General features: G+C 43.6%; 1 protein-coding gene across 1 annotated transcript in view; it reads left to right on the top strand.

Annotated features, from left to right (window-relative positions):
• Nucleotides 1-27,349, top strand: part of Atp8a2 (ATPase phospholipid transporting 8A2) — a 427,564-nt gene that overhangs the window by 141,259 nt on the left and 258,956 nt on the right. Inside the window, exon 24 of the mRNA XM_052190506.1 lies at nt 16,738-16,910. Coding sequence (XP_052046466.1) covers nt 16,738-16,910 — 173 coding nt within the window. The remainder of the gene's footprint in view (nt 1-16,737; nt 16,911-27,349) is intronic.

Here is a 27,349-nt window from a genome sequence, read left to right on the forward strand (position 1 = left end):
TGAAGCATCCTTCCTGCAGTCAGTTATTTAGGACTCGTTATGAAGCAGGGTACCCTTGGGGTTGCGGCTCATGAATGGCTTGTGGTGAAAGCCAGAAAGTCCCCTTAGATTGGTTCCACAGCTACTTGGGACTTTCTTCTATGCCTTCTAGCCTTTGGTTTTCAAGGAAAAATTCTCCATGCAATTAGATTCTGTGGTCATTTGCCACAGTTTGAAAGTATATAAAGAATATGTTTTTTAAAAAAAAATCAAGAAAGTAAAGGTAAATGGACTCTTAAATATTTCATTTGACAGAACACAGAATAAAGGGCCATAAAGGGGGAAATGATTTGCTAGCTTGCCATTGTAAGTGTTTCATATGTATATAAGCACACACTCACATCACAGTATTTTGGTAATGGTGCATAGATGAGATGGATGAGCAGACACTTTAAAGGGAAGAGGGCTGTATCGGACTATTAATCTCTGGTATGAGGCTGAAGCGTTCGAGATGGAGTTCTGGTTGAGTGGCTCTGTGGTCCCCCTGTCAGCTGTTTCTCGACTGCTGTTGATCTTCTTGGTTGTGTGTGTGTGTGTGTGTGTGTGTGTGTGTGTGTGTGTCATGGATGTACAAGGTCTCGAATGCTTGGATTGGTAGCAGAGGGCCGCAGCTCTGCCTGGTTTCATGTACATGTGCATGTATGTGTGTGCACACACATCTGTGGGCTTGCTCATTGTTTCAAGCTGTGCATCTGGGGTCTGCTCATCAGTAGAGCCGTGACATGAATACCGGAGATAAAGAGTTCCACCTCAGCTAAGCTGCCTGGTGCCATTAATCTCCTCTAGCCCAGACAGGAGGGGGGAGCAAATGCAGATTACAGATGGCAGCTTCTGTGTTGAAATTTCAACATGTGTTGAAATGTTCAGAATCCTGAGAGAATGTGACCTGACCCATCCTTTTCTTTGTCTCTGATCATGTCTGGCTTTTTGTCTGATTGAGGACCAGCAGGTCACACTTAGCCTGGAATGCTGTTCTGTTCAGGTGGCTCCAGGTGAGGCAGGTGCTCTGCAGGTGAGTTCTTGCTCTTCAATGTCTCGGCCACACCTTTGTTTCTTGCCCGGTGTGCTGGCCCCTTTGCTGTGGACTATGCCAAGTGCCACGGTTCTTCTCCAAGACAAAGCAGGACTTGTAGTAGGTTTATACCTGCTTTGTTGCTCCATCTGTCTTACAGTGATTTAAAACAGTGAAGTGTTCAAAGGGCTGGAGAGCCCCAAATACCCTGTGTTCTGGACATTGTTAGCCCTTTGGCCTGGAGGCTGAGGTATCAATGTTAATGACTGAGTTCAGCAGACTGGGAGGCTGTGTGCTGTGAATTTGCTATGTTGGCAGCCCAAGTCTTGGAGACTTCATGCCACCAGACTCTGACTCTCTGGAAGCATGTTCCAAAGTCTCCCCTATTGCCCAAATGTGGCTAAATCAACAAGGGCTTAGGAGCAGCCTGAAAAGTATCTTCCTTTCACACATGTGTCGAGCGCTTTCAATGGAAAGTGTCAATCTCGAGACAAGCTGAAGTTAGAGGTGGGCCCCTCTGATCTGTTCCGCCAGGAACTCCACAGCCAGCCTTTCTGGAAGACGGTATCGAGTTTGCCCACTGTTGTGAATGAAAATAATCTATTGGTGAAAGCCCCAAATTAGAAACCTCTTGGTATATTTATTTCTGTGTCTCAAGAATTCTGATTTAAAGCAGACTTTATTTCAAGTAACGTGAACAGTAGGTTGTTCAGGAGTCTTGGATGAATCAATGTTTTCTTCCCTCCATTCCAGGAAAATCTATTTAAAGAAAAGGTCAGCTCTGGGCTGAAGTTAGAGCTCATGAATGCCAGTCCGGGGCACAAGACCAGTGCTCTTCTCTTCTGTACGGTTGGGAGCAGTAGGGGCTGGTCTTATGCAGGCCATCGGTTTACACATCGTTCCCTGTGTGGCTTTCCTCTACATGGAGTGTGGTGTGGAACCAATAGTGTAGGGTCTGATAACCTTCATAGAGAGAGATACAGAGAGAGATGCAGGAAGATGAGCTCTTATGGGGATTGGGAATTATTAAATTTAGGAAATATTAAATTTAGGAATAATTTAAACCCTGAAAATACTGCCTGAAGACTTTTGTGTCCTTTAGTAACTCACAGGAGGGACGCGGTAATAAATACAGTAGCATGCCTCTTTGAGACGCTGCAGTCCTCCTCACTCCCTCTCAAGTCTCTGTGCCCTGGCCTTCTGCGTCTCTCTGTGAAGGTTATCGGCAATGTCTCATTTAAGAACCCTTGACCCTGACTCTCTCACGGGCTCTGGTGGATCTCTGCCTCTGTGCTGTGTGTCTTTGGTCTGCCTCTCATTCAGCCTTGGCCTCAGGAGATCCTGGGAATTATTATGGTCTCTGAACTTGACTCCTCACTTCCAGTTTCCGTCTCTACTAAACCTTCCCTTTATTCCATGAGAATCTGAACATATTCCATGACTTCGGGATGTTTGTTGAAGAAAAAAAATAGCGAAAGAATTAGATAAGAAGTTGTGGGTTCCCAGGAATTGATATTTTAATGCGGACGATGTGCTCAGGGTGTGGGTGCATTCTAAAGTGGTGTGTTAACATTCCTTAACTGTTACATGTAGGGGAAGGCTGGTGGTGGAGGGAATCAGGAACTCAGTTTGGGACATGCTTTGCTTTGGATGCCCAACTATGTGGAGAGACACTAAGATGGTTAGAGCTGGGCTTGGGGGGAAAGTTTGTACCTAGAGACAGAAACTTGATATTAACCTGTACATGGCATTTAAAGCGAGACCAGAGAGAAGCTGAAATATACAGATGAGAAGCATCGTTGAACTGATTTCCAGATAGTTTTCTGAAAGGATTCAGAAGTGTCATCTCAGGAGTTCCCTCCTGCTCCTGGCCCCTCACTTCTCTTTAATTTCTATCATTCTTAAAAACTAAAACACAAAAGCAGTTTTCTTGTCCTTTTTGCCTTTATTTCTCTGTGGTGCTGGTGTTGGAACCCAAGACCTCACAGATGCTAGCCAAGGGCTGGACAGTGAACGGTATTTCGCCCTTGTCTGTTCTAGGTTCCTGGTGTAAAGTGCGCCCCTGGAAACTGAGGGGTGGGGACGTCAGTGTCTACAATCTCAAGACCTGTCTATCACTTCCATGGAATATCCTAGTAAATATTGAGCTGTTTAAAGTCTGTGAAAATAGTTTCAGATATGACTTGTTTGTTTAAAATGCATATGCATTAAATATACACATTTTTATGGACCTATGTATGTGACTATCTGGAAGGCTGATAAGTGATCTCATCTTCACAGAAACTTGTGTCAGCATACACAGAGAGTTGTGTCTCTGTCCTTTATACAGTGTGCTGTACTTCTATATCATTGTATGAAAGTATGTATTTCTTCCCTAGAATAACGATTATTCATCCCTTCTCTCTTGCATTTTGGCATTAATTCTTAAGAGTCTAGAAGTACAAACAGGAAGAGGGAAGTTTTCAGCCACCTTAGAAGTTGCTGGCTTCATTTAATTTACTATTATATTTAAAAATTAACAAAAGTAAGATTTTGACGTCTTATTTTTTTTTCTGGTAGAAATTCTGGCTACTTGAAATGTCATGTGTGTGTGTGTGTGTGTGTGTGTGTGTGTGTGTGTGTGTGTGTGAGAGAGAGAGAGAGACAGAGAGAGAGAGAGAGAGAGAGACAGACAGACAGACAGAGACAAAGAGAGGGAAGGGCAATTGATGTGTCCATGCATGTATGTGTCTGTGGGTATATATATATTTGTTTATTGCATATGTGCCTGTATGAATGTTTATGCATGTGCTTGCATATATGTCTTTGTGTATATGCATGTATCTGTCCACATGTGTCTATTTGTATGTATTTATATGTGTGTGTGCCTTTGCATGAATGTGTGTACATACTTATATATGTTTGTGTTCAGGGGTGTTTCTGTGCATGTATAAGGTAAATTCTATAGAAGGCAATTTAATATGCTTTGGGAAAACTATTTCTTTGGATGCTTTTTGATTTCTAAATCTGGGTACTTGGATATTCTGTAAAAAAAAAATTACTAGTATAACTTTTAAGTCTGAGCCTTTACCCATTGAGTGGAATAAAGAACTAGGTCTCTCTCTCTCTCTCTCTCTCTCTCTCTCTCTCTCTCTCTCTCCCCATTGTGTTTGTGGTGTGTGTGTGTGTATGTGTGTGTGTGTGTGTGTGTGTGTGTGTGTGTGTTTGATCAACCTATGATTTCCCCAAGAGATGTTTGGAGTCTTTGTGACACCCAGTGTCTGTGGACAATTTTTGTCCAGTTAGAAGGACATGGTGTCACTGCACTGCAGGCAGGAACACAGAGAAGCAGTCCCCCCATACAGACACTGTCTGGACCCATGCCTCTGTGCCAGCAGTACGCAGCCCCTGTGCTGGTCTCAGACCCTCTTGATTGGAGAGGGGGCCAAAAAGGAGCAACCCAGTGCATTACCAGTGGCCAGTGGGCCTCTGTGCCTGCAATAGAAAGGATGGGGACTTTGAGCCAAAGGGCCACCACCACATAAGAATATTCCTCAGAGACAAGGAGACTACGCCTTGCAGGAACTGGGGTAGAGAGCTCCCAGATAAGATAATGTTTCAAGAGAATCTGGATATCAGTTTTTGTGAGAAGTCTCCTGTCTTTTAAATCTTGGATAAAGCACATTTTTTCCCTTTAACATAGGATGAATAGTTATCATCAGCTCAGCCTAATGGTTTTCTTTCCTGAGCACTCAAATCAATGATCCAGGACCTCCGCGCTCCTCAGCATGACCTTTGCACTTTGGGCCCTGACCCAGTACAACCGTCCCTCAGCAAGGCCTCTGTGTGTGTCTTATTTCCCGCTTCAGCTTTCTAAGATGGTGTGAATTTCCTCCAGCACTTGCAGCCTATGCCTTGTTCCCAGACATTTCTGTGAGCCTGTGTGCTCACTCACCTGGAGAGCAGAGCCCATGCTGTTGTGCTAGTGTGTCACCATGGTTACCCTTCAGGACTATATCCTGGGTGTAAACACCCCCATCCTGGGCCCAAGTTCAAATACTTTGTCAACTCTTGGTAGAAGGCCATTGTCACAGCATAGATACAATTAAGAGCAGAGGGGAGAGAGAGGGGGGAGGGGGAGGGGGGGAGGAGGGAGAGGGAGAGGGAGAGGGAGAGAGGGAGAGAGGGAGAGAGGGAGAGAGGGAGAGAGGGAGAGAGGGAGAGAGGGAGAGAGGGAGAGAGGGAGAGAGGGAGAGAGGGAGAGAGGGAGAGAGGGAGAGAGCGCTCAGGGCCCACAGCAGCTGGAGCAGCTGCTCTGGTAGGGTCAGAGTTCAGGCAGCAGCAAATATTCCCTAAAGGAGGGGTAGCTGACTTGGTTTTCAGCACCTGCTCTGGCCTAGGTGATTTGCTTGTTGGTTTTTTGACCAGGGAGCATGGTAAGAAATAACTCAAGTGGTTCCTTTTTCTTCTCCTCACCAAGTGCCGATTGAAAGGTTATGTGATCCACACAGTGACAGCTGCTAGTAGTTCAATTGGAATGTATTGACCCTCAGAAGGGTGTCCTTGTTGGGTAGACTTTTTCCTGACTGAGCAGCATCCTTACAGAACATCTGGGTGGTGTGGTCCAGGCTTGAAGAGGCTTTCTGACTGCATGATCTGCTCATGGGCCTTCCCAGTGAACCTGGCTACAAACATAGGTGACATCACTCAACCCTCAAGTAATACCACCCTTGATCCCCAGTCACTAACATCCCTTTCAGCATCCCCTGCCCTCTTACCTGTGGTAGAAGATTTTTATCTGTGTGGGTTACTGCCCATCCCCTCCTCCTCGCCATCCTCTGATGCTTTACCCAGTACTGTTTCTTCTTTTCCCTAAGCATGTTTCTCTCTCATGATCATTCTGGTGCCCTCAATCCCTCTTTCTCCCTCTTCCTCTCTCTCTCCCTTTCTTTCTCTCCCTTCCCCTCTTTCCTTCCTTCCCTCCCTCCTCTCTGTCTCTGGTCATTTTGAGACTGGGCAAGGACTCACTATGCCACAGGTGTTAGCCTCACACCTGGGGTTGTGCCTGTGAGTGATGGAACTCACACAAAAGCACACCCAGCTTTTAAACACATTCTTGGCTTTGTGTCTTCTCACAGAGCTAGAAGTGCATCCCCAGAAGCCTCTGCGTGGATCTGAGAGCCTCTGCGGGTTTCCTTAAGGCTCTGAATAAATCCAAGACTTGCCCCATGTTTATTAGGCCTTTTATACTATAGCATCTTGTTCCTCTGACCTGAAGTTCATCTCCCTTTCAGGTCTGTGGCGTCCCTGTGTATATATGACAGATACACAGGAATTTGACTTCTTTGTACATTTGTCTGTTATCATCTGTCTCTGGGACTCTATATGTCCTAGAATTTTCCCTGTATCATCAGCCCCTATTGGCAAAACAAAAATTCTGGGATTTTTTTCCTGTTCTCTTTTAGCACCAACATCTACCCCCCATTGTCTCCACTCTGCTGCCTATGTAAGAAAACAAATGAGGTGGCAGCTGCCCCAAGGTCCACTCACTAGCCACCTGCCTCAGTGGGTGTTTGCCTCTGTACCACCAAGGTAGCCTGCAGGCCACAAATATGGGCCACTAGGACTCTGTTCCTTAGTCTGACGTGAGTGGAGGGTCCTCCAGAAGAAATGAAAAACTCTTTCCTATGTATTTACCTATTTGTGTGGTTTTAGTTATAAACTTTTAGTAGCACATGCCACCCACTGCCTCTGTGATCTAGAGAGCACCATTTTTGACACAGTGAAGTTAAAAGTTTTAGTCCTCAACGGGGGCAAGGACTGAGGAAGCTTAGATACTAAAGCTCAACGTCAGAAAGCTAGCACAGGTGATTTGGGAAACTGTATTTACCTGGAAGCAGGTAAAGCGGTCAGCCATTAAAACATAGAGTGCCTCTTTAGATGTGCAGTTTATCTGTCCTGGCAGACATTAACATGTGTTCTCTTGCGCTGCATACCGACAGTCATGTGATTCGTAGTGCTCTCTTGGATGAAATATACGTGACCTGCTTAGTTATGTGGTTCCTTGAGAACATTCTACAAACTGTAGTTGCCCAGAAGCAGCGTCCACAGCAGTCTTCTTTATATATTTGACCCCTGTGTTTGATTTGGGAGCTTTAACTTCCTCTGGGAATCAGGGGAATCAGTCAGTGCAATGTCATAACCTGCAAATGCAAATGCAAAACCGTTACATGACTATAATGGACGTGTTACAGGCACAAGCCTTAACCCTAAAAGTTAAAGACCTTGGTGCTTATGCAGAAGTTCTTAGTAAAGTCATTCTTGCCAAGTGTGAAGATGCTAAATATGGCCAATGAGTCACCCTGTGCCAACTGTGGGTCAGGCATCACAGGAATAGGGGTCATCGTACCCCAGCTGAGTGACAGCTCTCATATGCTACTGTCACATCTTCCTTGCAGGAGGGTCACTCCTTAAAATAATTGGCCTGTAGGAAGTGTCTCCCTAAAAAGAATTTCACATTTTAAAGAATTGCTTAAAGGATCCACAGTCCAAATTCAAATTGAAATGCTTCTTAAACCATGTAAGTTGTTTTTGAGATCTTATTATACACAGCTATTCAAGAATATGTTTGCTTCCTCTGCAAGCGGATTCACGGGTCTGAAATGAATAATCTAGTTTGAGGGGAGAAAACAAACGAAGCATTTTAAGCTTGCTATTAATATCTATTGGGAAATGAAGTGCATATTTTTAGGGATTGTCTTTTAAACTCAGTAACTTGAGCTGTGTCAAATGCTGGTCACATTTTCCTTCAATGAACAAGGTAGTTGGTGGTTGTCAAAGTCTGAAGGCTCCAAAGCACAAGTCAGTAAGTAGCCAGCTTCTCACTGCCCAGTTATGAGCAGTCGTGACAATTTTCTCATTTACCGCTTCCCAAATCTCTCCTCTGGAGTGTTGTCTGGAGGGCCTTTTTAGGAAAATGAGAATTTTTTTTTTTAGAGAGATTTGAGATGAGAAGGAGGAGGGGGGGGATTAAAAATAGGGAATAGGGTTTCCAATTCACGATGCAGTGAGCCTCTTAAGACAGTCCTGTGTGTTCAGTGAATACTATATACAAAAATGGCTGCGATGGACTAATTCATGATTCTTCCTTAGTTATACTTCTTGAAATCTCAGCAAAAAGAAATCTTTTTACTTCAGTGAGTGGAAAGTAAAATCCAGAAATAATTACTACTGGTTTAAGATTTCTGCTACATTAAATATCACAAAACATGCACACAATAAACATATACTATTTTATTTTCAGTTAAAATGTAAAACCCTAATAAATATTCATCATTTATTATCTTGGAAAATGCAAAAACCAGCCACTAATTGTAATACCACATAGCCCTGGAACAACAAAGATTAATTGCTACATCTGTGTTTTGGTAAATATGAAGAATCAGAGGACGTCTGACACATAATTACTGGCAATCCAAAGTGGCACATCCACTTTGGAAAAGTTCCCCAGTTTCTGTAAAGTGAGAGACACTCTTGTTTTGGGTCTAAGTAGACTTTCTGTTACTCTGGCAAAATAAGAGAAAGTCTGTTTTGACTTACTGTTCCTGAAGTTTCTCAGCATGGCTGGTTGGTCAGTAGGTCTTGGGCCTCTGATGAAGAGGCAATATACCACGCAACTACTGCCCTCACGGTGGCCCTACGTACAGCCCAAAGGTACGGTAGCAGGAGTGGATAAATAAATTGTGGTCTATCTTATATTGGAATACTGCTTAGCCACAAAAGGCAAGGTCTAATGGATACTAGCAAGTGTTTCAGATGAATTGGGGTAACTGAATTGGCCAGATGACAGGTGAGACAACTATGTTTCTTTGTGAGTGTGACTTAACCAGGTGGGCACAGGGAATGGTGGGGAAGCTCTGTGTCCTGATTCCAGAGCTCCATATCTTTGACAAAGCTCAAGTAGTTGTGCACTTAAATTGGACCAGTGTTGTCTTATACTTGGCTAATTGAGTCACAGGAACAGTAATTAACAACAACAACAATACATGATAATAATACAGAAAGCTATACTTTGTGTTTTAAAATTTTATTTTATTACTTTGTGTGTATGTGTGTTCAGCTTGAGTGCATTATCTGTGCCACCACCATGTGTGTGTGGTGCCATCAGAGGCCAGAGGAGGCCGTTGAACCTCCTGGGGTTGGAGTTGCAGATAGTTGTAAAGAATTACTCATGTGTGTGTGATAGACACACACTCACATGGTCGCCACTGGGTATCAAACCTGGGTCCTCTAGAAGAGCAGCCAGTGTTGGCTCAACTTCTCTTGTAGAGAGTTAATGGCATAGTGTGAACTCAGTAAATAGAGGTGACTTAGTCTGAGGAATTAGCACTTTTTAGAATGAAAATAGAGATGTTTGTGGTAGGGCAGTGTGGGTGATCCAGGGAAGTGTGAAGTTGAGGGTTGGAAGTGCAGGAGTACCCAAGGACACCAGAGTTGCATCACATTGAAAGCCTTTGGTGAGGAGGTCCTAGTGTTGCCTGCAAAGACTTCTTGCCTGTAAAGACCATTTTGGAAATGGTGGGATAATGCATGTGGAGTACTACTACCTTAACTCCGTAAAATGTTTAGAATTAAGGAAAGTCTCAAAATCTAACACATTTTACCAAAATGTTGTCAGTGTACTTATGGACTTCAGGGATGTTCACCCATGTGAGGAAAGCAGGCATCCATCCTGAGCCTGAAGCCCAGCTCCCTGACTCTGCGAACGACTTAGGCAGCCTGTGACAGCCTACAATGGCTTCTCTGTGTAAGGGCCACCACTAAGTTTTCCAAACTTGCATCGCACCCATCAGGTTCCCTAAATGCAAAAGCACCAAGCACACCAGCCCTGTGGAGAAGAAGGCATGATTCTCTTAGACATGAATATGAAGAAACAGAACAGAGGAAGAACTGTAGGAAGTGATGATGTCATCTACCCAGATGAGAAAGCTGGGCAATCAGAAGGATCTGGAGAATGGAAGATGAAGGGATGAGGAAGACTAGAACCTACACACAGGCACAGGCAGACTGAGGCAGGATGGTAAAAGTGGAAGCAAAACACAACTGGGCCTGTAGACTCCTTAGATACCCATTGACTCAAGGTCAGTTCGCAGGCTGTCTACTCTCCACCCAAAAGATTAAGTATGGTTTGGTTGATCTGCTGCTGCTGAAACTTGAACCCCCTGGCTTTCAGCAGAGTTCGCTCAGACACCCTAGGAATTTGCAGAACATCAAAGTCATGACTGAGGAGGCAGCTGCCACTCCCAAGGCTTCCGAGAAATCCGTCATGGCTGGCTCTGCTAAGGTGGAGGAGGGGAAGGCCTCCTTTGCATCCAGGGATTGCAGAGGTGCTGAGCTAGATTAATTTTGAGGAAAGACCCCAGGGTGCTGCAGATTGGAAAGAATATATCCAGGGTCAGACAGCTCCACTCTCCGGGTTTGTTTATTAGATGTGAAGTGTTTAAGACCTGGAGAGAGTGGCCCTATCTGTTCCTGAGTTAAGTAAGGCTGCTTCTCACTGGAGCTCCAAGGACCATCAGATCAACATGGGGTGGGGAGCATCTATAAATGAACGACTGCAGAGCCATCCCTTGAGATGGCTGGTGGCATCTGGTTTTATATACTTTTATTTAATCACTAGCAAGGCAGCTGCAAGCACCGGCCTTGTGACAGCATCAGAGTCACTTAAAGCACAACCACGGGACAATCAACAAGTGCAGTCACCCGCTTTTGGCACGTGATCACATGTTACTTCTAGTCCCAAGAAAAATGAAATTGTAAAACATAAATGAGAAACTGAAAAACGTGAAGTTCAATATTAACACCTAGAAGGCAAATGCCAATTAAGAATACTGGAATGAGTCTTAACCTTCCTCGAAGGAACTCCCCCGCTCCAACTCCCTATGGCCCTCATAACAGCAAAGTCCATTGTAACTTTTAGTAATTGGTTTTTTTTATTAAAATAAAAGGAGTATGGTATAAATTTTAGCAACCAGGCTAAGTAGGCATTAAAGACCGTGGGATCCAACCACAACACATAGCTTCGTTCCCGTGGGAAAAGGATTCTAAGTGCTCAATAACTACCTTACAAATAGACTTTGGGATCATAGTCCACTTGAGAATAAGGAACGGTGTGCAGTGGCAATGCCGTCCCTTGACTCGTCTGAGAATGGCACCAAAGGGACCTATATTCTTTCATACATGTGTGGTGAACTCAGCTAGTCTGGGTTTGATCAAAGATTATTGCTGAGTAGACACGGAGAGCATGCGAGTTAAAACCAAGGCATATACACAATAAAGTCAAGGGTAGAGCTGGAAGGATGGAGCTGCAGATGTGTGAGAAGTTTTAAATCTCCAAGGCAAAGGCAGTGCTGCAGATAGAGTGGGAAGAGACCACTATGGCAAGTGAGCTGAGGCTGCTACAGGCAAGAAGGCCATGAGGTAAGAAGAAAGAATTGAAGAACAAATCATTTTTAAGGAAAATACAGCAATATGTGTACCTGAAAGGCTCGCTAGACAATAATGACACCAAGGAGATGCCCAACCCCCAAGACCTGCATGTGGTTTCCCGATGATATTAAAAGGAAATATGTAGAACCATTACCTAGGGGCTGGAGAGATGGCTCTGCGGGTAAGAGCATTGACTGCTCTTCCTAAGGTCCTGAGTTCAAATCCCAGCAACTACATGGTGGCTCACAACCATCTGTAATGAGATCTGATGCCCTTTTCTGGTGTGTCTAAGGAAAGCTATACTGTACTTACATATAATAAATAAATAAATAAATAAATAAATCTTTAGAGCCATTACCTAACCACATCAACTCATTTGAGTTGAGAACAATAATTATGTGCCTACTATGGCTTAGTGTGGGTGAAGGGAGGCAAGTGGAGTTGACTTCATTGAAAGTTATGGTAATTCCAGCCAACTTCAGACCTGAAGCAGAGCACGGCAGTGAGGCAGGATGTAATGATGGTGGCACACAAAATGCTCACAGAATAGACCATCTGCCCTATGTAATCTTCACTTCTGCATATGCCATGGTTTTGTAAGGTGTCATCTTGGTTGCACTGTAAGATTCACAAGAGCAAATTAGATAAAGTGTATATGTCTGGGTTGTATTGTTTTTATTACCTATGTAGAATGGTAGTTACTCTGATGAATGGGTATTGATTAGTTGATTAAAATAGGATTAGCTCGCATAACTGTTTTATGGAACTAACATGACTGATTTCTATAGTGCCATGTAGGCACTATAATCTATGTGAGAAAATTCATGGTCAATAGAATTTAAAATGAGGAACATCTTAGTAAGGGTTGGCTCTCTCTCCACGAGTCAAGAGGGCATCCACAGTGTGCAGTTCGATGTTTGAGACATGCATAGGATGCTGTCATCCCCTTTTATATGAATCCTACTGTAGGAGCGTCGTCCTGGCTTCCCACTCTGTGTCAGACGCTGGTGCTGTGTGAATGTGCCCCTTCAAGTGCATGTGTTGGAAATTCAGTAATATTGTTGGATGGTGGTACCCGATGATAGATAATTGTGAATGAGTTTATGCCATGTAAAAGAACTTAAGGCTTTGAGTTCTCTGTCTGTCTGTCTTCTATCTCTGTTTCTGTCTCTCTCCCTCCCCCTCTGCCCTTGTGCCATGAAATATCACAACATGGAGGCTTGCCAACAAATTCTGGCTTCTTCATCTTGGACTTCCAGCCTCTCTCGCCAGTAGCTAGTAACTGTATGTTCATTGCAGACTTGTAGACTAAGGTATGCTGCATTTACATCCCAGAACAGACCAAGACCATAGCTTTCTCCCATACACTGTAGCTGGCTATGTATGTGGCTTGCTCCCAAGCACTGTGCAGATATGTAGTTGAGGTCTTCATGCCCTCCCTAAGGCTTCACCAAACCTGAAATAGGGCACCAGCAGTGCTATGGTTGTTTCATTCGAATATCTCTGGATGCTCATGATACCACCTCAGCCGCTACCAGTGGATTAGTCGGCTCCTCCAGTTAGTGCAACACCACCATGATCCCTGAGACTCCAACAACAGGCATTTCCTTCATGGCTCTGGGGGCTTAGAAGTCAAGATCAAGATGAGCTGTTGGTTTGCAGATGGCTCTCATCTTGCTGTGCCCTGCACATGGTGGGAAGGAGGAAAAGGGAGAAAAAGAAATGGGGAGGAGGAGAGAGGACAAGAGAGGGAGGGGAGAGAAGAGGAGATGGGAAAGGGAGGGGAGGGGAGAGAAAGGGAGGGGGAGAATGCAAGCACACTTAGGTCTGTTGCCTTGCACTAACCCCATCACAAGGACTCCTCCACCTTTGAGATCTGATTAGCTCCTTAAGGCTCTGCTTGCTAACAGAGCTTTGATTTGGGAGTATTCAAGCAACACCTTTTATGGTAAGACTTATGTTTCCTGAGTTGTGAGATGGAAAGAGAATCTCAAAATGAGTGGATGTGAGTGCCCCTCTGTTGCTGTGGAAACCCCAGTTACCTTTTCAGGTCTTTCTTTAGCTTGCCTGGGGCAAAGAAGGTTGTGCACCTCTCAGAATCATAGCTTTCCCAAGCATCAGGGCTTAGTCTCTTTCTGCGCTGTAGCAGTGTTGCAGAATACCCGAGCTGAGTGGTTTGTGAACAAAAGAAATGTATTCGGCTCATGGTTGCATGGACTTGGAAGTCCTGGTTTAAGGGCTACATCTGGAGAAGGTCTTTGTCTTAGTTAGCATTTCAATTGCTGTGATAAAACACCATGACCAAATGCAACTTGAGTTGGAAAGGGGTTCCTTCAGCTTACAGCTCTCAAGTCACACTCCATCACCAAGGGAAGTCGGGGCAGGAACTCAAAGCAGGATCCTGGAGGCAGGAACTGAAGCCAGAAGGCCTGGGGAGTGCTGCTCACCAGATTGCTCATCATGGCTTGCTCAGCCTGCTTTCTTATAGCATCCACGACTACCAGCCCATGGGGCGGCACAGCCTGCAGTGAGCTGTGCCAATCTGGTGGGAATCAATCAGCTTTTTCAACTGAGATCCTCTGTATCCAAATGTATCGAGTTGCAAAAGTAGCCTTCTGCAGTCTTCCTGCTCTGTCTTCCTTACTAGAAGAGCTGGAGTGAAGGAAACAGCTGCTTTAAAAAAAAATCCACCCATGCAATACTTCTGTCAATCCATTCTGGGGACAGTGACCTGATGACCCTTATTAGGTCTCCCTTTTCAGTACTGCCATATTGAGATGAAGTTTGCACATGAACTTTGGGGATTCGTTCCATCATTAGTATCACCCTTCTGTCCTTCATCTTCCCACTGCCCATTCTTGTGGTGAAAGCATCCTCCTAATTCTGGCCCCCAAACCCCTGTGCTGATGGGCATTCAGCAGCCAAAGCTGGGGCCTCCCTCTGTGATGACAAATGGCTATTAGTGTATAGTCTATCAGTCTATCCTCATGCATAGTCTAAAAACAGCCCAAACAGGAAAGCTGCCCTCCCCAATCCCATGCTCCATGATGACTCTATGCTATGACCTCTTATGAAAACTATGACCACTGTGTCTCATGGAACTTAATTCATCAGCTTTTTCCTTTTCGTGTCAATGCATGCCAGTGGCACCCACTGGGGTGGAAGGCACTGAGGTAGACTATGGTCTGAGGTAGCAACAGGACCGTGTGCCTTCAGTGTTGTGGTCTCAGGAGGGTTTCCTGTCCTGCACGAGTAGATCCCTGGCAGAACTGCCCTGTCTTGGCGACATGGGAAAGCTCTTTTCCTTCTGTCCACCCAATTGCTAAAGGCCAAGATGTTTCTCTAGATGGATAGAGGTGCTTCTAAGGTGCTTGTTTGCAACTCAGAATGATAGTGCTAAGGATGCCATGCAGAATGTTTTCGTTTTTAATGGCAATCAGTGTAACTTTGCCTGCAGGGCATTACTCTGTTCTGTTATTCAGCCCTCGTTACACTGGCAAAGCCTGCTCACTGGTGGCGTCCATTCACTCTCGTGCATTTTCCACAATATAAGCCGCTCCTCATGACGAAAGCTTCCCTGAGTGTAAACTGAGCACTGAACCTGCGCTCAGTTTCTTATTCAGGTCAGCTCACTTGTTCATAACAAAGATGTAGGGAAGTGTTCTAAGCCCCATTTTATACATGGAATAAATGCACACTGCCAAAGAGGAGATGGTAAGTATGGAGTTAGGGCTAGAGCAAACTAAATTATATTGATTTTTATAAAAACTAAGATGTCCAGCCATCGTGTGAGGTTCCAGAGCACGTGTCCTTAAGAATCTTAGTGAGAATGAAAACTGGGCAGAGAGAGAGCAGAAGCCGTCTCTCACCGTCAGCAGCAGTAAGCTTCAGTGGAACTAGGGCAAGAACAATGCCTGTCAGTTAAACTCACCACTTCAAAACCATCATTTAGATTATCATAAGGTAAATCACATGAAAATGTAACTTCATAGACAAAAAGATCTATTGTCCAGAAAGAATAATTTCAGTGTATTTTTTGTGTTTTCTGAATAAAAATAAGCTTCATTTTTAATGATCTGAAAGGTACATTCTTCTATTTGAGCCCATACATTCCTCTACATAAGAACATCTTTTATTAATTATGGGAATGACTCCTATGCTTTGCCTGTAACAATAGACACCCCACAGTGTTTGCTTAGGCTGGTGGCAGTGGCTTGCTCGTTATGGGCAGTTTATTTGGATTAGATAGTTTCTTCCTGTGTGAGAAGGACCAGCTCACTCCTTATCTCCATGATACATGGAGGCAATAGGATAATCTGAAACACTCAGTAGATATGGAAGTTTATCTTCATATACACATACAGTTTTATATCACATCCCTACTGGGCTGTTTAAAGTTTTCTCTTGTGCAAACTGAGAAATGTTGGTGTTTGTCATGTAAGTCCCGATAGTGCTTCCTCCCCCAAAAGCATTTGTGCTTTTGCAGAGGTCTCTTTTATTTTCTTTCTTTTTTTTGTTATTTTTTTAATATTTATTTATTTATTTTATTCATATGAGTATACCACTATTGCTCTCTTCAGACACACCAGAAGAGGGCACCAGACCCCATTACAGATGGTTGTTAGCCACCATGTGATTGCTGGGAATTGAACTCAGGACCTTTGGAAGGGCAGTCAGTGCTCTTAACTGCTGAGTTATCTCTCCAGCCGGGAGGGAGTCCCTTTTCTAAGAGCATTAAAAGAATATATGTATGTGCATATGTGTACGTGTGTATCTGTGTGTACATATATGTATATAACATATATACATGAATATGTATATAATATGTGCATATACAATGGCTATATATATATATATGTATATACATACACACACACACACACATATATACACACACACACACACACACACACACATATATACACACACACACACACACACACACACACACACTTATGTGTATGTGTATATGTGTAATGAGAATGACAACCCCTTTGGAGAAGAGTTTCATTTCACTAGACGGTACACTTCAGCCAGATCGAATCATTGTGAATAACAAAGGGGTCTCACTCTGAGGATGTTACCATCAAACAGCCAAAGAGGGCATGCCAATGACAATACCAAGAGTGTTTCCATGTTCCATGTTATCATTTCAAGAAACTTTAAGTTCATCTTTTCTGTGTGAAGCCCACAAACACCATCCTCTTTCACTTTTCCAGGCAACAAGGGCGGCCATCACTCAGCACTGCACAGATCTTGGAAATTTGCTGGGCAAAGAGAACGATGTGGCCCTCATCATTGACGGCCACACCTTGAAGTACGCACTCTCCTTTGAAGTCCGCAGAAGTTTCCTGGACCTGGCGCTCTCCTGCAAAGCCGTCATCTGCTGCAGGTGAGAATTCACAGGTTGTGCCCAGTCAGTGATCTTGATGTGTCTGTGCTGTGGGCTTTGGTAGAGGACGATAAACAGAAATCCTAGGTTTCAAATTCTATGTTAAAAATAGAAAAAGCTAAACCAAAAACATGAATGTATTTTCAGCTGTTGGTTCCTAGATTTTTGCTCAAAGCAGCAAGTAGCTCTGATGCTTTGGTTTCTTGCCACTCCACGGGATGGCAGTGTGCACGTTTAGCACAGGTCTTCTCTCCTAGTAAATCTCTCTGAAAACACCTTGGAAGACATGCCCAATGGTGTGCTTAATTATAGCAATAAGTGCTTCTTGATCTAGTCAAATTAACAATTAGAATTAACCATTACGCCATTCAACCAAAAGCCTTCATTGGTTCTTTATGGAGTCTGGGAAGACTTGATGCTAACATTCTGTTGACTGTATGTAACATGGAAGTCCCCTCTGATAGAGATTTTGAAAGTCAGAATTATGAAAATAATCCACTAGGAAGATAAAAGGTCACAATAGGCAAAGGGACTGTGGCAGCCAGAAGGGTGAAAGGCATGCTGGGAATCCTGTTTACTATAGTTTCTTGTTGCGTCTAAGCTGCTGAATTGCTAAGTGGGTGGGGTTTGATCTGTGTATGTTCTTCAGTGCTGAACACCATTATTGTTTTACCTGATCCTCGAGTCCTGGCCGGTCACTTCTGCCTGCCACCTGCATTGTTCGCCAAGGGACAGTTCCCAGCTTGTTAGTGGCTGAAGCCAACAGTAGAACCAGGGACAGCAGGACGTCCCATGGACCAGCCTTTAAACTGCAACTCAAAGCTAGGATGCTAACTTCTCATAGAGGCTTTCATGGGACAATCAAAATGTGTCCATCTGGGTTTCCAGTGGTCAACCAGGCAGGCCTAGAGACTGCAGGAATAGACTCCTTCCTAGCCAGCTGCTTAATGCTAAAGAAAAAACGTTTCTTCCTCTCCCTCAGACTGACTGCCTTCGCCTGGCTTTGTGAGTCACATAGGTTCAAACCTTAGGATAACACAACAGAGATATTGAACTGCAGTAGGCACTGAGAGCCAATTTCAAGTTAAATAACACTGACCATCAACTACATAGAAGTGTTCATTAGAAGGAAGACCCCAGGTGGTTCCCCACTTCCGTGATCACAGACAGTTCTTGACTAATCTCCCACTCTGATCTAAAAACAACAAAAACTGAAGGCATGTTTTATAAACAAAGCACTCAGGTGCATCACCTGTGTTTAGAAATGTAAGCCAAATTTCATGTGATATTACACATAAAGTTGGCCTTAATTCTCACTTTCCATATTGAAAATACAATCATTTTGAGTTACTCTTTAAATAGAGAATAGAGAAGAAAAGAGGTTTTGTTTTCCAAATAGAGAAGAAAAAGGTTTTGTTTTCCAAAATGGATTTGTAGATGGTTGAATGTTGCATAAGAATTAAAATCTTATTATATAAGAGGTCCTTCAAACTAAGACAGACTTAAGTAATAAAAAGGGAAATAGTGGGCCACCCACTCCCTAGGGTCCCCAGTGAGCCCAGGCATCCCCAAAGATCTCATCTCTACCCTCTCTACACTGAAAATCTCTCTGTATTCCAGGAACCCCATAAAGACACCCTCCAGTCAGGTACACAGAATTCACCCGTATTCTCAGCTACTCAGAAAACTGAGACAGGAGGATTATAAACCAGCTTGTAGAACAGAGCAAAACCCCAATCTCAGTCTAAGATCTTCTGTGTCCCAGGCATTTGAGTGTGCCTGCCCCAACTGACATCCGCTCAGACACCCGCTCCATACTACTTAGGTATAGTGAACAAATGATCCTTTACTTGTGTAATTTCTTACCCTGGAAGTTTCTTATCTATTTTGATGGAATTATACCCAATTTTGCTGATTACAGTTTACTGTGCTTCAGTATTTTAAGTGCAGTTAAAAGTTGTAGTCTGCAGGATAGGGGCCAGTCAGTTTACTAGGTTTGTGTTGTTTGTTGCCTTATAAACTTCCTCCCAAAACCCAACTTCAGTTGTGAGTTTGATATTTGCATTGCACATTCTAGGTGTTGTGTGATAAAGATCGGTGGCCCTGCTCTTCTGGGACAGGGTTTCAGAGCATTAGTATTAATTCTTTGCATCTGCCTTACGCCCTCAGTGAGGCTGAGATGCAGCACATTTCCATTCGTCATAAGCAGCTGGCAAGTTCTTTCTCATTTGACTCCTAGTTCCTTTCAGCATTTGTTGTCAATGGTTTGTTTCTCTTATTTGACTTTCCTGTTGCTTTGACAAAACACTGACCAAAAGCAGCCTGGGTGGAGAAAAGGGTTTCCTTGGCTTACAGGTCATAGGTGAGCATCAAGGGAAGTCAAAGCAGGAACTTGAGGCAGGAACAGAAGCAGAGACCATGGAAGAAGAATGGTGTTTCAGAGCTTGCTAATTTTTTTATATAACCCAGGTTCACCTGCTCAGGATTATGATGCCCACAGACGATTGGGTCCTTCCACATCAATTATTAATGAAGAAAACACCCCCATGGACTTGCCCACAGGTCCATCGGAGGCAATTCCTCCTCTGAGGGGCTCTCTTTCCTGGTGACTCTAATTTGTGTCAAGATCACAAAGACTAACCAGTGCATAGTTTCTCCTTCTTAAAAGCTCATTTATTATTGTTATTATTGTGTGTGAGAGTGGGGAGAGAGATGGGGTCGCGCATGCCACAGTGCACCTGTGAAGGTTAAATGATAGATCCATCGAGTCCGCCCTCTCCCACCTTTAGCTGGGTTCTGGAGACTGTGCTCTCGGGTTGCAACGCTTGTGCAGCAAGCAGGTGAGCCATCTTGGCGCCCCTGTTGGTTCCCCCTTGAGGGGATTTTTTTCTATTGCTGTGGCCCTCTGTCATCTCCCCACATATCCTACTGTGCCTGGTGTATTTCTGGAAGCCTCTAGATGTTTTCCTGAGCTTTGGACACATGGCCCATCATAGTACCCTTGTCTATGTCTTCTCCTTATGTGCCTCCCCTCCTCTCCCCCGCTCAGCACCAGCTTCACAAAGAACCATTCAGAGACCCTTACAAAGCTGGGGTGGGGGTGGGGCTGCGACCTAAGTGTGCCAGACGATGCTGCGTAGACACAAAGAATTAAAAACAGATCCTAAACAAATACTTATATATATGGATTTATAGCAGCGTTGTTCACCACAGCCAAAATGTATAGACACCTCAGTTCACAAGTGGATAAGCCAAGTGAGGTCTATCTGTACAATAGTATCCAGCCGTGGAAAGAAATGAGTCAATGGTACGTGCCCGCAGTGTGCCAAACGTCAAAGCTGTGGGTGCTAAGGAGGCCAGCCACAACAGAGATGGCATGTGGCAGCATTCTGTCCCTGGGAGATATCCAGCGTGGACAAACCCACAAAGCTAAGCAGCTAGGCAAAGGGGGGGGGGAGGAAGGAGGCAACTGCTTCGTGGGTTCAGGCTCTTCTTTCGAAGATGCTGAAATGTTCTGGAGCCTCGTGCTGAGGATGGGTATGTTGTGATTATGCTAAGTGACATTATATGCTTATTCTTTAAAGTGTTGTTTGAAAGATTTGTTTTTACTTGGTGTGTGTGTGTGTGTGTGTGTGTGTGTACCTGCCAAGGGCATCTTATCTCATGGAACTGGAGCTGGAGTTACAGGCATTTGTAAGACACTCAGTTGTGGGTACTGGGAACCAAACTCAGGTCCTCTGGAGGAGAAGCAAGCATCTTAACTATAACGGCATCTCTCCAGCCTTCAAAGGGTAAATTTTATGTTCTGTTAATTTCTTTATCACAATAAAGTAAATGTGCAAATGAAAGAATTTACCTAATAAAAATTAAATATCACTGAAATAAAGAGAACAAAATATAGGTCAAGTAATCAAACAAACAAACAAACAAAAAATGGTTTCTAGGCCATTTCCCAGAGCAAGCGAACCTGAACCTGGGAACTTTACCAGCCACTGAGGGATCGGGAGGAACAGTCAGGACCAAGACCGACAGCTTCCTGGTCACCTTGCACATGCTATCCCCACTCCACGCCCAACAGGCCATGGACAGACACACTGGTGTCCCAAACTTTTTCACCCCTGCATTCTTTGAGCACTTTAAACTCAAAATGTCTCGGTAGTACTGAGCACATTACCTCTGCCTTGCCTCTGCTCTACTCTCGGGTGCCCGCAGGACTTGAGAAACACTGCCTCCCTTCTTGGAGGCTCCACTTTCCACCCCACTGTGAGGGCCTTTTGCTGATATCAGTAGAAATGGGATCATACACAAGCTAGGAACCTTTGGCGACAGAAGTCTAAACACATCGCATGGTGGAGTCCACTCTGGATGTTTGTGGTAAGGGTGGCAGAGGTCATCATTTGTATTCTTGGGTGTGGTTAGACTTCTGACTAAGACTAAGGTACATATACAAATTAGGAAATCGAGGTCAGAAGTTCAAGTCTTTCACCTGTTAGTTCTTGACAAGCATTATCTTTGTTTTTCTGTTTGTTTTCATTTGTTCATTTACAAAGGGGTAAATGAATGGCTAAATCATCTTGCACGTGCCCTGAGACACAAAGGGAAAAGCTGGTGTGGGGGTTGATCTGACTTCATCCGTGGCCTGTCTCGCTGGCCTGCCTGTGACTTCGCTCGCACCGGCATAATGCTCTCAGTACTCACAGTTTCACTAACGGTTTGCCTCGTTTAGGGCCTTTCCCTGTAGTCACAGAGGGGTTGTCTCTCTCCAGAGGGAGAATGAATGTGGAGCCCACTCTCAATGTGTGCAAGAATGGCTTCTCTGTTTTCTCTTCCCCCCTTTTGGCTTTGAAGCTCTTTGTTCTTGTCAAAATGGAAATAAATTTCATAGCACAGTCTAGTGGGGGTGAGCAGACTTTCGACCTCCCGAGAGCATTCAGAAACGTTAAGTGGCTGCCTCATCAGGAAGAGAGTCATGAAAGGCTCATCAGTGTGTCCCATGTGAGGAAGTCAGCAATGGCCTCTCCACAGACCCCTACAAGTGCAGGTGACGATGGTGGCCCCTCAGCAGCGCCTCCTTAGCAAGTGTGATTTATGGCTTTAAGTGTCTGGGGAGGAGATGAAGCGGAGATGTCGCCCATGGCGGAGTCTACACTGGCTGTGCATGGTAAGGGTAGCCGAGGTCATCATCTGTACTCTTGGATGTGTTTAGACTTCTGTCTCTCATAGTAGATTTAAAAGCAAACTCGTAAAACCTGGTGTGGAGCCACAGAACTGAGGCAGGACAGAGGGTGCGCTGGATATGTTAAAAGACTTTGGAGGGTTACTTTCCTAGCTAAGAAATATTTATATTTCTTGTAGAAAGAGAAATCAGAAAATAGAAGCGAGTAAAATGAAAGCAGCAACCACAGCGCCACCAGCTGTCACCTCACCCAGAGTTGGCACTATAGTCTAGACTCTGCCTGTGAAATATGTTTTCTTGCACCAGGGGTGGGAGATTGGGGATGGGGGAGGTGGGGGATGGGGATATGGGATGGGGGTGGGGGGAGTGTGATCCACAGGTGCAAATTTGAAAGTGCATGAAGTTTCTATGTGAAGTAATAATATAAAACACATTTGTTGGAGGCTAATGAGACAGCTGGAACGCAGTGGTAATGCACAGTACTTGCCTAGCATATTTGAGGCCCTGGGTTCAATACAAAAAAAAAAAAAAAACCAGGCTGAATGGTGTTTCATTATTATGAACAGCACTGTGAAGATTTTTATGGCTATAATTTTAGGGAAAGCACTTGAGAAATTCCATTACATGATAATGATTCCAAGGGTAAAAAAACCTGTAAAATGTGTAGCAAAAATGTGTGCCCTTTGCCCAAGAAGGTAAAGTGATCTGTAGTAAGAGAGACGCCAGCCGCTATGTCCACGCTGGAACAGACTTGGCTATATTGTATAGCTATATATTTACGTATGGTTTATATATATATATATACACACACATATATGCATCTATACATATAATGCATCTATACATATAATTTTGTATATATATGTATATATACACATATATGCATATACACATATATGCATCTATACATATAATGCATGCCAATATATATGTATGGGTGCCAAACAATATATGTGTATACACACACATATGTATATATGTATGTATGTATGCTTGACCCATCACCACACAAAAATAAAGTGACAATAAGCTAAAAAAAACAAAAACAGAAAATCAACACCTGCCACCGCTGTCCTGAGCCCCAGTGCCCAGGTTCCAGCTTTGAGCACTTCAGAGCGTTCGCACTGCTGGCTCAGTCTTCTAGCATGCTCTGGACTCAAGCCTGTCACTCGCTCTGCCTGCTTCCAGAACCTTGCCCGTCTGCCCTAACTTTGATTTCTTAGAAATGGCTTCTAGTTTGGTCTCTTCCTCCATTTAGCTTTTTGTGTTAATGACTCACACTTGATAGTGGGGAATTCAGAACCCTGGGCATCTTGTGTGTGGTATCCTTCAACCTTCAAGTGACACGCAGAATTATGTTAAAACAGAGCTCGGCCGAGGTAATTAGAATGCTATCGCCAATTGTGTTTTCATTGGCCTCCATGTTGGTAGGGATCCAATCATACACTTGCAAAAATAAAACTTTAGTTTCTTTCATGATGTGATTTCTCAGAGTGTGCATGTCCAGCTGTAAGCCAGCTTCCTGGTTGACATCTTAATACATGGAGCATTATTAACTTGTCCAGGTGCACACCTTCCTCTAGACTGTTTGCACTGTGGCTTAGCATATTTTCAGATTTGTTGATTACATACAATTGAGGCAGAATGTATAACTTGTCTTTTTTTCCAGTTTAGCTCTGACACAGTGTTATTTTCATTATTAAGGCACTTTTTTTCATCCTTGCTAATTTGATACTTTTCTGAAGATGAGTGTTCTCAGATGTTATGTTTCTTGAATAAAAACAATTTCTGAAATCTGAGAATTTTGAAAATATTTTCCATGTATATTTTATCAGTGTATTTCCAGAGTGAAAATCCATACTGATCGCATCTCCTGGTCTCTACAAACATAACTCATTTAAGCCATGTTAAGTACCTGAATATCTCTCATCTTTGCCCTATTAATCCAAACTAGGAAAGGGAAATGATTTCTAAGTAATTGTTTCTGATTCTGAAAAATAAAAATTAATTTTTGAGGTTGAAGATGACTTGCTTATAAACGATTGCTTTCGTGTTAAATAATTTCTGTGAAATACCAACACTCGACAAGATCAACTTGATTATTATGGATTTTAATTCCCTTCCAATGTGTGTGGTGTGTGTGTGTGTGTGTGTGTGTGAACCTTGAACCCAGTGCTTTATCCATACAGTGAGCTGTGCCCTACCAGAAAAGTTACACACTGTCACTGTATTTAACTCAGAGGAAAACTAGAAGACTAGAATGTCACCTTGGTTGCTTATTTGTTGAACCTGGCAAAGCTATCTATCACACAGCTGACAGAAATATAGACACTGTAAGATGAATTGGAGAAGCTCTCAGTGGAAACATGGGGCAGATACTGAGGTGAACAGCAAGAGGCCATGGACACTCGAGTCAGCCTGACCCTTGGCGATGTGCAGCGACGCTAGGGAAGCAGCCTGGGAGGAGACTCTGCCTGCTTGCTTAGGAAACTTCCATTGGTTTCCTTCCTGTGTTGGTCAGAAGCCTGGTGTACAGGGCAGGAGGCTCCTCAGTTGACTCTCACACCACAGACCCCACACAGAAGCCCTTTCCCGGGTTGGGTAGTCTAGAAATGTCAGCAGTATCTGCTCCCAGCACTGGCTTTGCTGCTGTCCACGTTAGGAACCACGGAGTGGAGCCACAAGGGCGAACAGAGGCACGGCTCTCCAAGCTTTTCCATTTCCCCACTTCCTGTGTTTGTGACTGATTAATTCATTGCTGCCTGTCATTCCTGACAATGCGTCTTGCCAAATGAAACAGAGTGACTCCAGGCCAAACATGGTCCCAAACGCTGAAGTAGAAGCTCACAATATTTAGGTTTTTTCCTACTAGAAAAACAAATGAGAGACTAAAGTAAAAACAAAAACAAAACCAAGCAGAGCTTAATTAAACATGTGGAATGTGTCTTGAATATTGATGCCCCAAGTTGTGCTTGGTGATGATGTTTGAACTCCAAGAGAAGATGTTCAGAATGTGATTTCATCAATATAGGAAAAGTATCACATTAACTTTCATTACTGGGGGCGGGGGTGGGCAAAAGCTTTTTCCCTCACAATGCTGACACCTCTGTGATTGAGAGAATGTAAGCAGTTCTTACATTAATTGGTCCCAAAGAAAATTATGTTTTTCCATTTTCCTGCATGTACATCTGACGTGTTGCCTCTTGTTCTGTGCCTTGAATTATTGACGTGCCCCCTTTTCTGACTCTTCCAAGTACCCCGAGGACCACTTCATTGTAATGAACTCAAAACAGTAGACAGCTGGATGAAAGAAGCCACGGACGTCTAGCCTAAATTCTCCATGCTCAGTTTTCAGCTTGCCACATCTAGGCCACAGTTTTCCACGATTGCTGAGGTAGATGATGGAGCTGACTAAAGTTGCTACATTTGGAGAGCCTGTGTGGGGCTTGAGTCTTCCAGCTGTCATAAAGTCCTGGCTGCATTACTGTGCTCCTGCAGCAGCAGGGTAGCATGTCTGCTGAGTGCCTGGGTTTCTGTTGCTTCCTGTTTGATCAGTTGGCGGAACTCTTCCAGGGTTCCAGGGTTGAATCTCCTGTGGTTTGTTCCCTGACAGGCATACAAATGAGAGAGAGGGGAAGACAGACAGACAGACAGCCTCTCCTCACACTTGTCGCTCAAATTCTTGACACCTGGGTCATCTGAGAAATACAGAAAGCATTTGTTCTCATTTGAAGCAACTGTTCCTACTGATGTCTCTCACCACTTGACTGCACCAGTCACTGAGACCAAAGTGAACCGGTTGGGAGATAATCCCTGTGCAAACATACAAGCGCCAGGCTACATCTGTCTGTCGGTCTTTTGTGCATTCTTCTTTACTTTCGTTTGTTTGAATGGGTGGGTGGTATCTGAGGATATTAGGATTTTAGAAATCAGAGAATCCTTTGTTATCACAATATTCTCCCCCCCTTTTTTAGAGATACTTGAACCTTACTGCTTTGTTTTCTTTTAAGAAAATCATGATGAACACACATTTAATTAATTTTCTTGAAATAGAAGATATCAATAGTAAGATATTAAAGGCTTCTATCTAAAACATGAACATGTGTGTGCCTTCAAGTCTAATGCTTCTAAACCCTCATGCTCTGCATCAAGATATTGAATTACCAAGTCTGGGGATTGATGTAAGGGGGTAGAATCATTTTGAAGAGAGAATTTAGGAATGATTGCGTTATTAATTTATTTTTAGTTGAGAGTATTACTTATGCATCTGATACATTTCGTGTGTGCCGGTGAGCTTGGAATAGTTGGAGTTTACATGTGGGTCACTGCCCTATCTTGAGACAATTCTGATGTTTTGATTTTAGTTATTTGAGATATCACTTGGAGCTGCCCTACTGTGCTTCTGTATTTTAGTACCCGGGATCTTGTCTCTCTAGTCCTCCCTGCTCTGCCAAGTCTCCAGTCTGTAGTCTCTTGCCTTTCTGCTCTTGGTTCGTTTCTCTTCTCTTGACAGACTCAGGGTCTACACTAGGCTACAAACAACTGGATTTAATCCTTTCTCTTTTTAGAGGATGGTTAATAATCCTCTTTTAATCCACCCATCTGTTGATGGACTGTGATAGCTACTGCAGATAGCTATTATAAATGTGTGAGTGCAGGCATGACTAATATTACGTATGCCCCTTTGGATCATTTAGGAGTTCTGTTTCTATCTTTAAAAAAAAAAAAAGAATCTCCTACCACTTTCCATAATGAGTGTTCTAACTTACATTTCTATTAACAATTTCAGTATTTCTCTTTCTCCACTTTTTCACCAACTTCTTCTTTATAATTCAATTTTGTGTGGTTGAAACAGGGTCTTACTCTGTAGTCTGCAGCTCTGCAGCTCCTAATGGAGCCCAGGCTGGCCTCAGACTTGCTATGACTGTCCTGCCTCCTCTCCCAAGAACAGGGATCACAGACAGTTAGCCACCTCTCCTGGCTCTGTTTGTTGTCTTTATGGATGTAGACACTTTAGCTAGGGTAAGGCAGTGTCTTGATATGCCTTGTTAATACACGCCAGTGGTGATTAGGATGAATGTCTATCCTACAGAACTGTAGTTAGATTTAATCCAGGCAACTGTGGATATAGCACACAGTGAAGTGCATTAGGACCCTCATTAATAATAAGTCATCAGTTCCAAATATTCACCATTTGAAAAGGTAAAGAAACAAGCCAGGTTTTCCTTTGATTGTTTGCATTTAGTATGTCCTTGATTTGAAA

This window comes from Apodemus sylvaticus, chromosome 8 (genome assembly GCF_947179515.1).
Source record: "Apodemus sylvaticus chromosome 8, mApoSyl1.1, whole genome shotgun sequence".
In the NCBI taxonomy this organism is placed as follows: Eukaryota; Metazoa; Chordata; class Mammalia; order Rodentia; family Muridae; genus Apodemus; species Apodemus sylvaticus.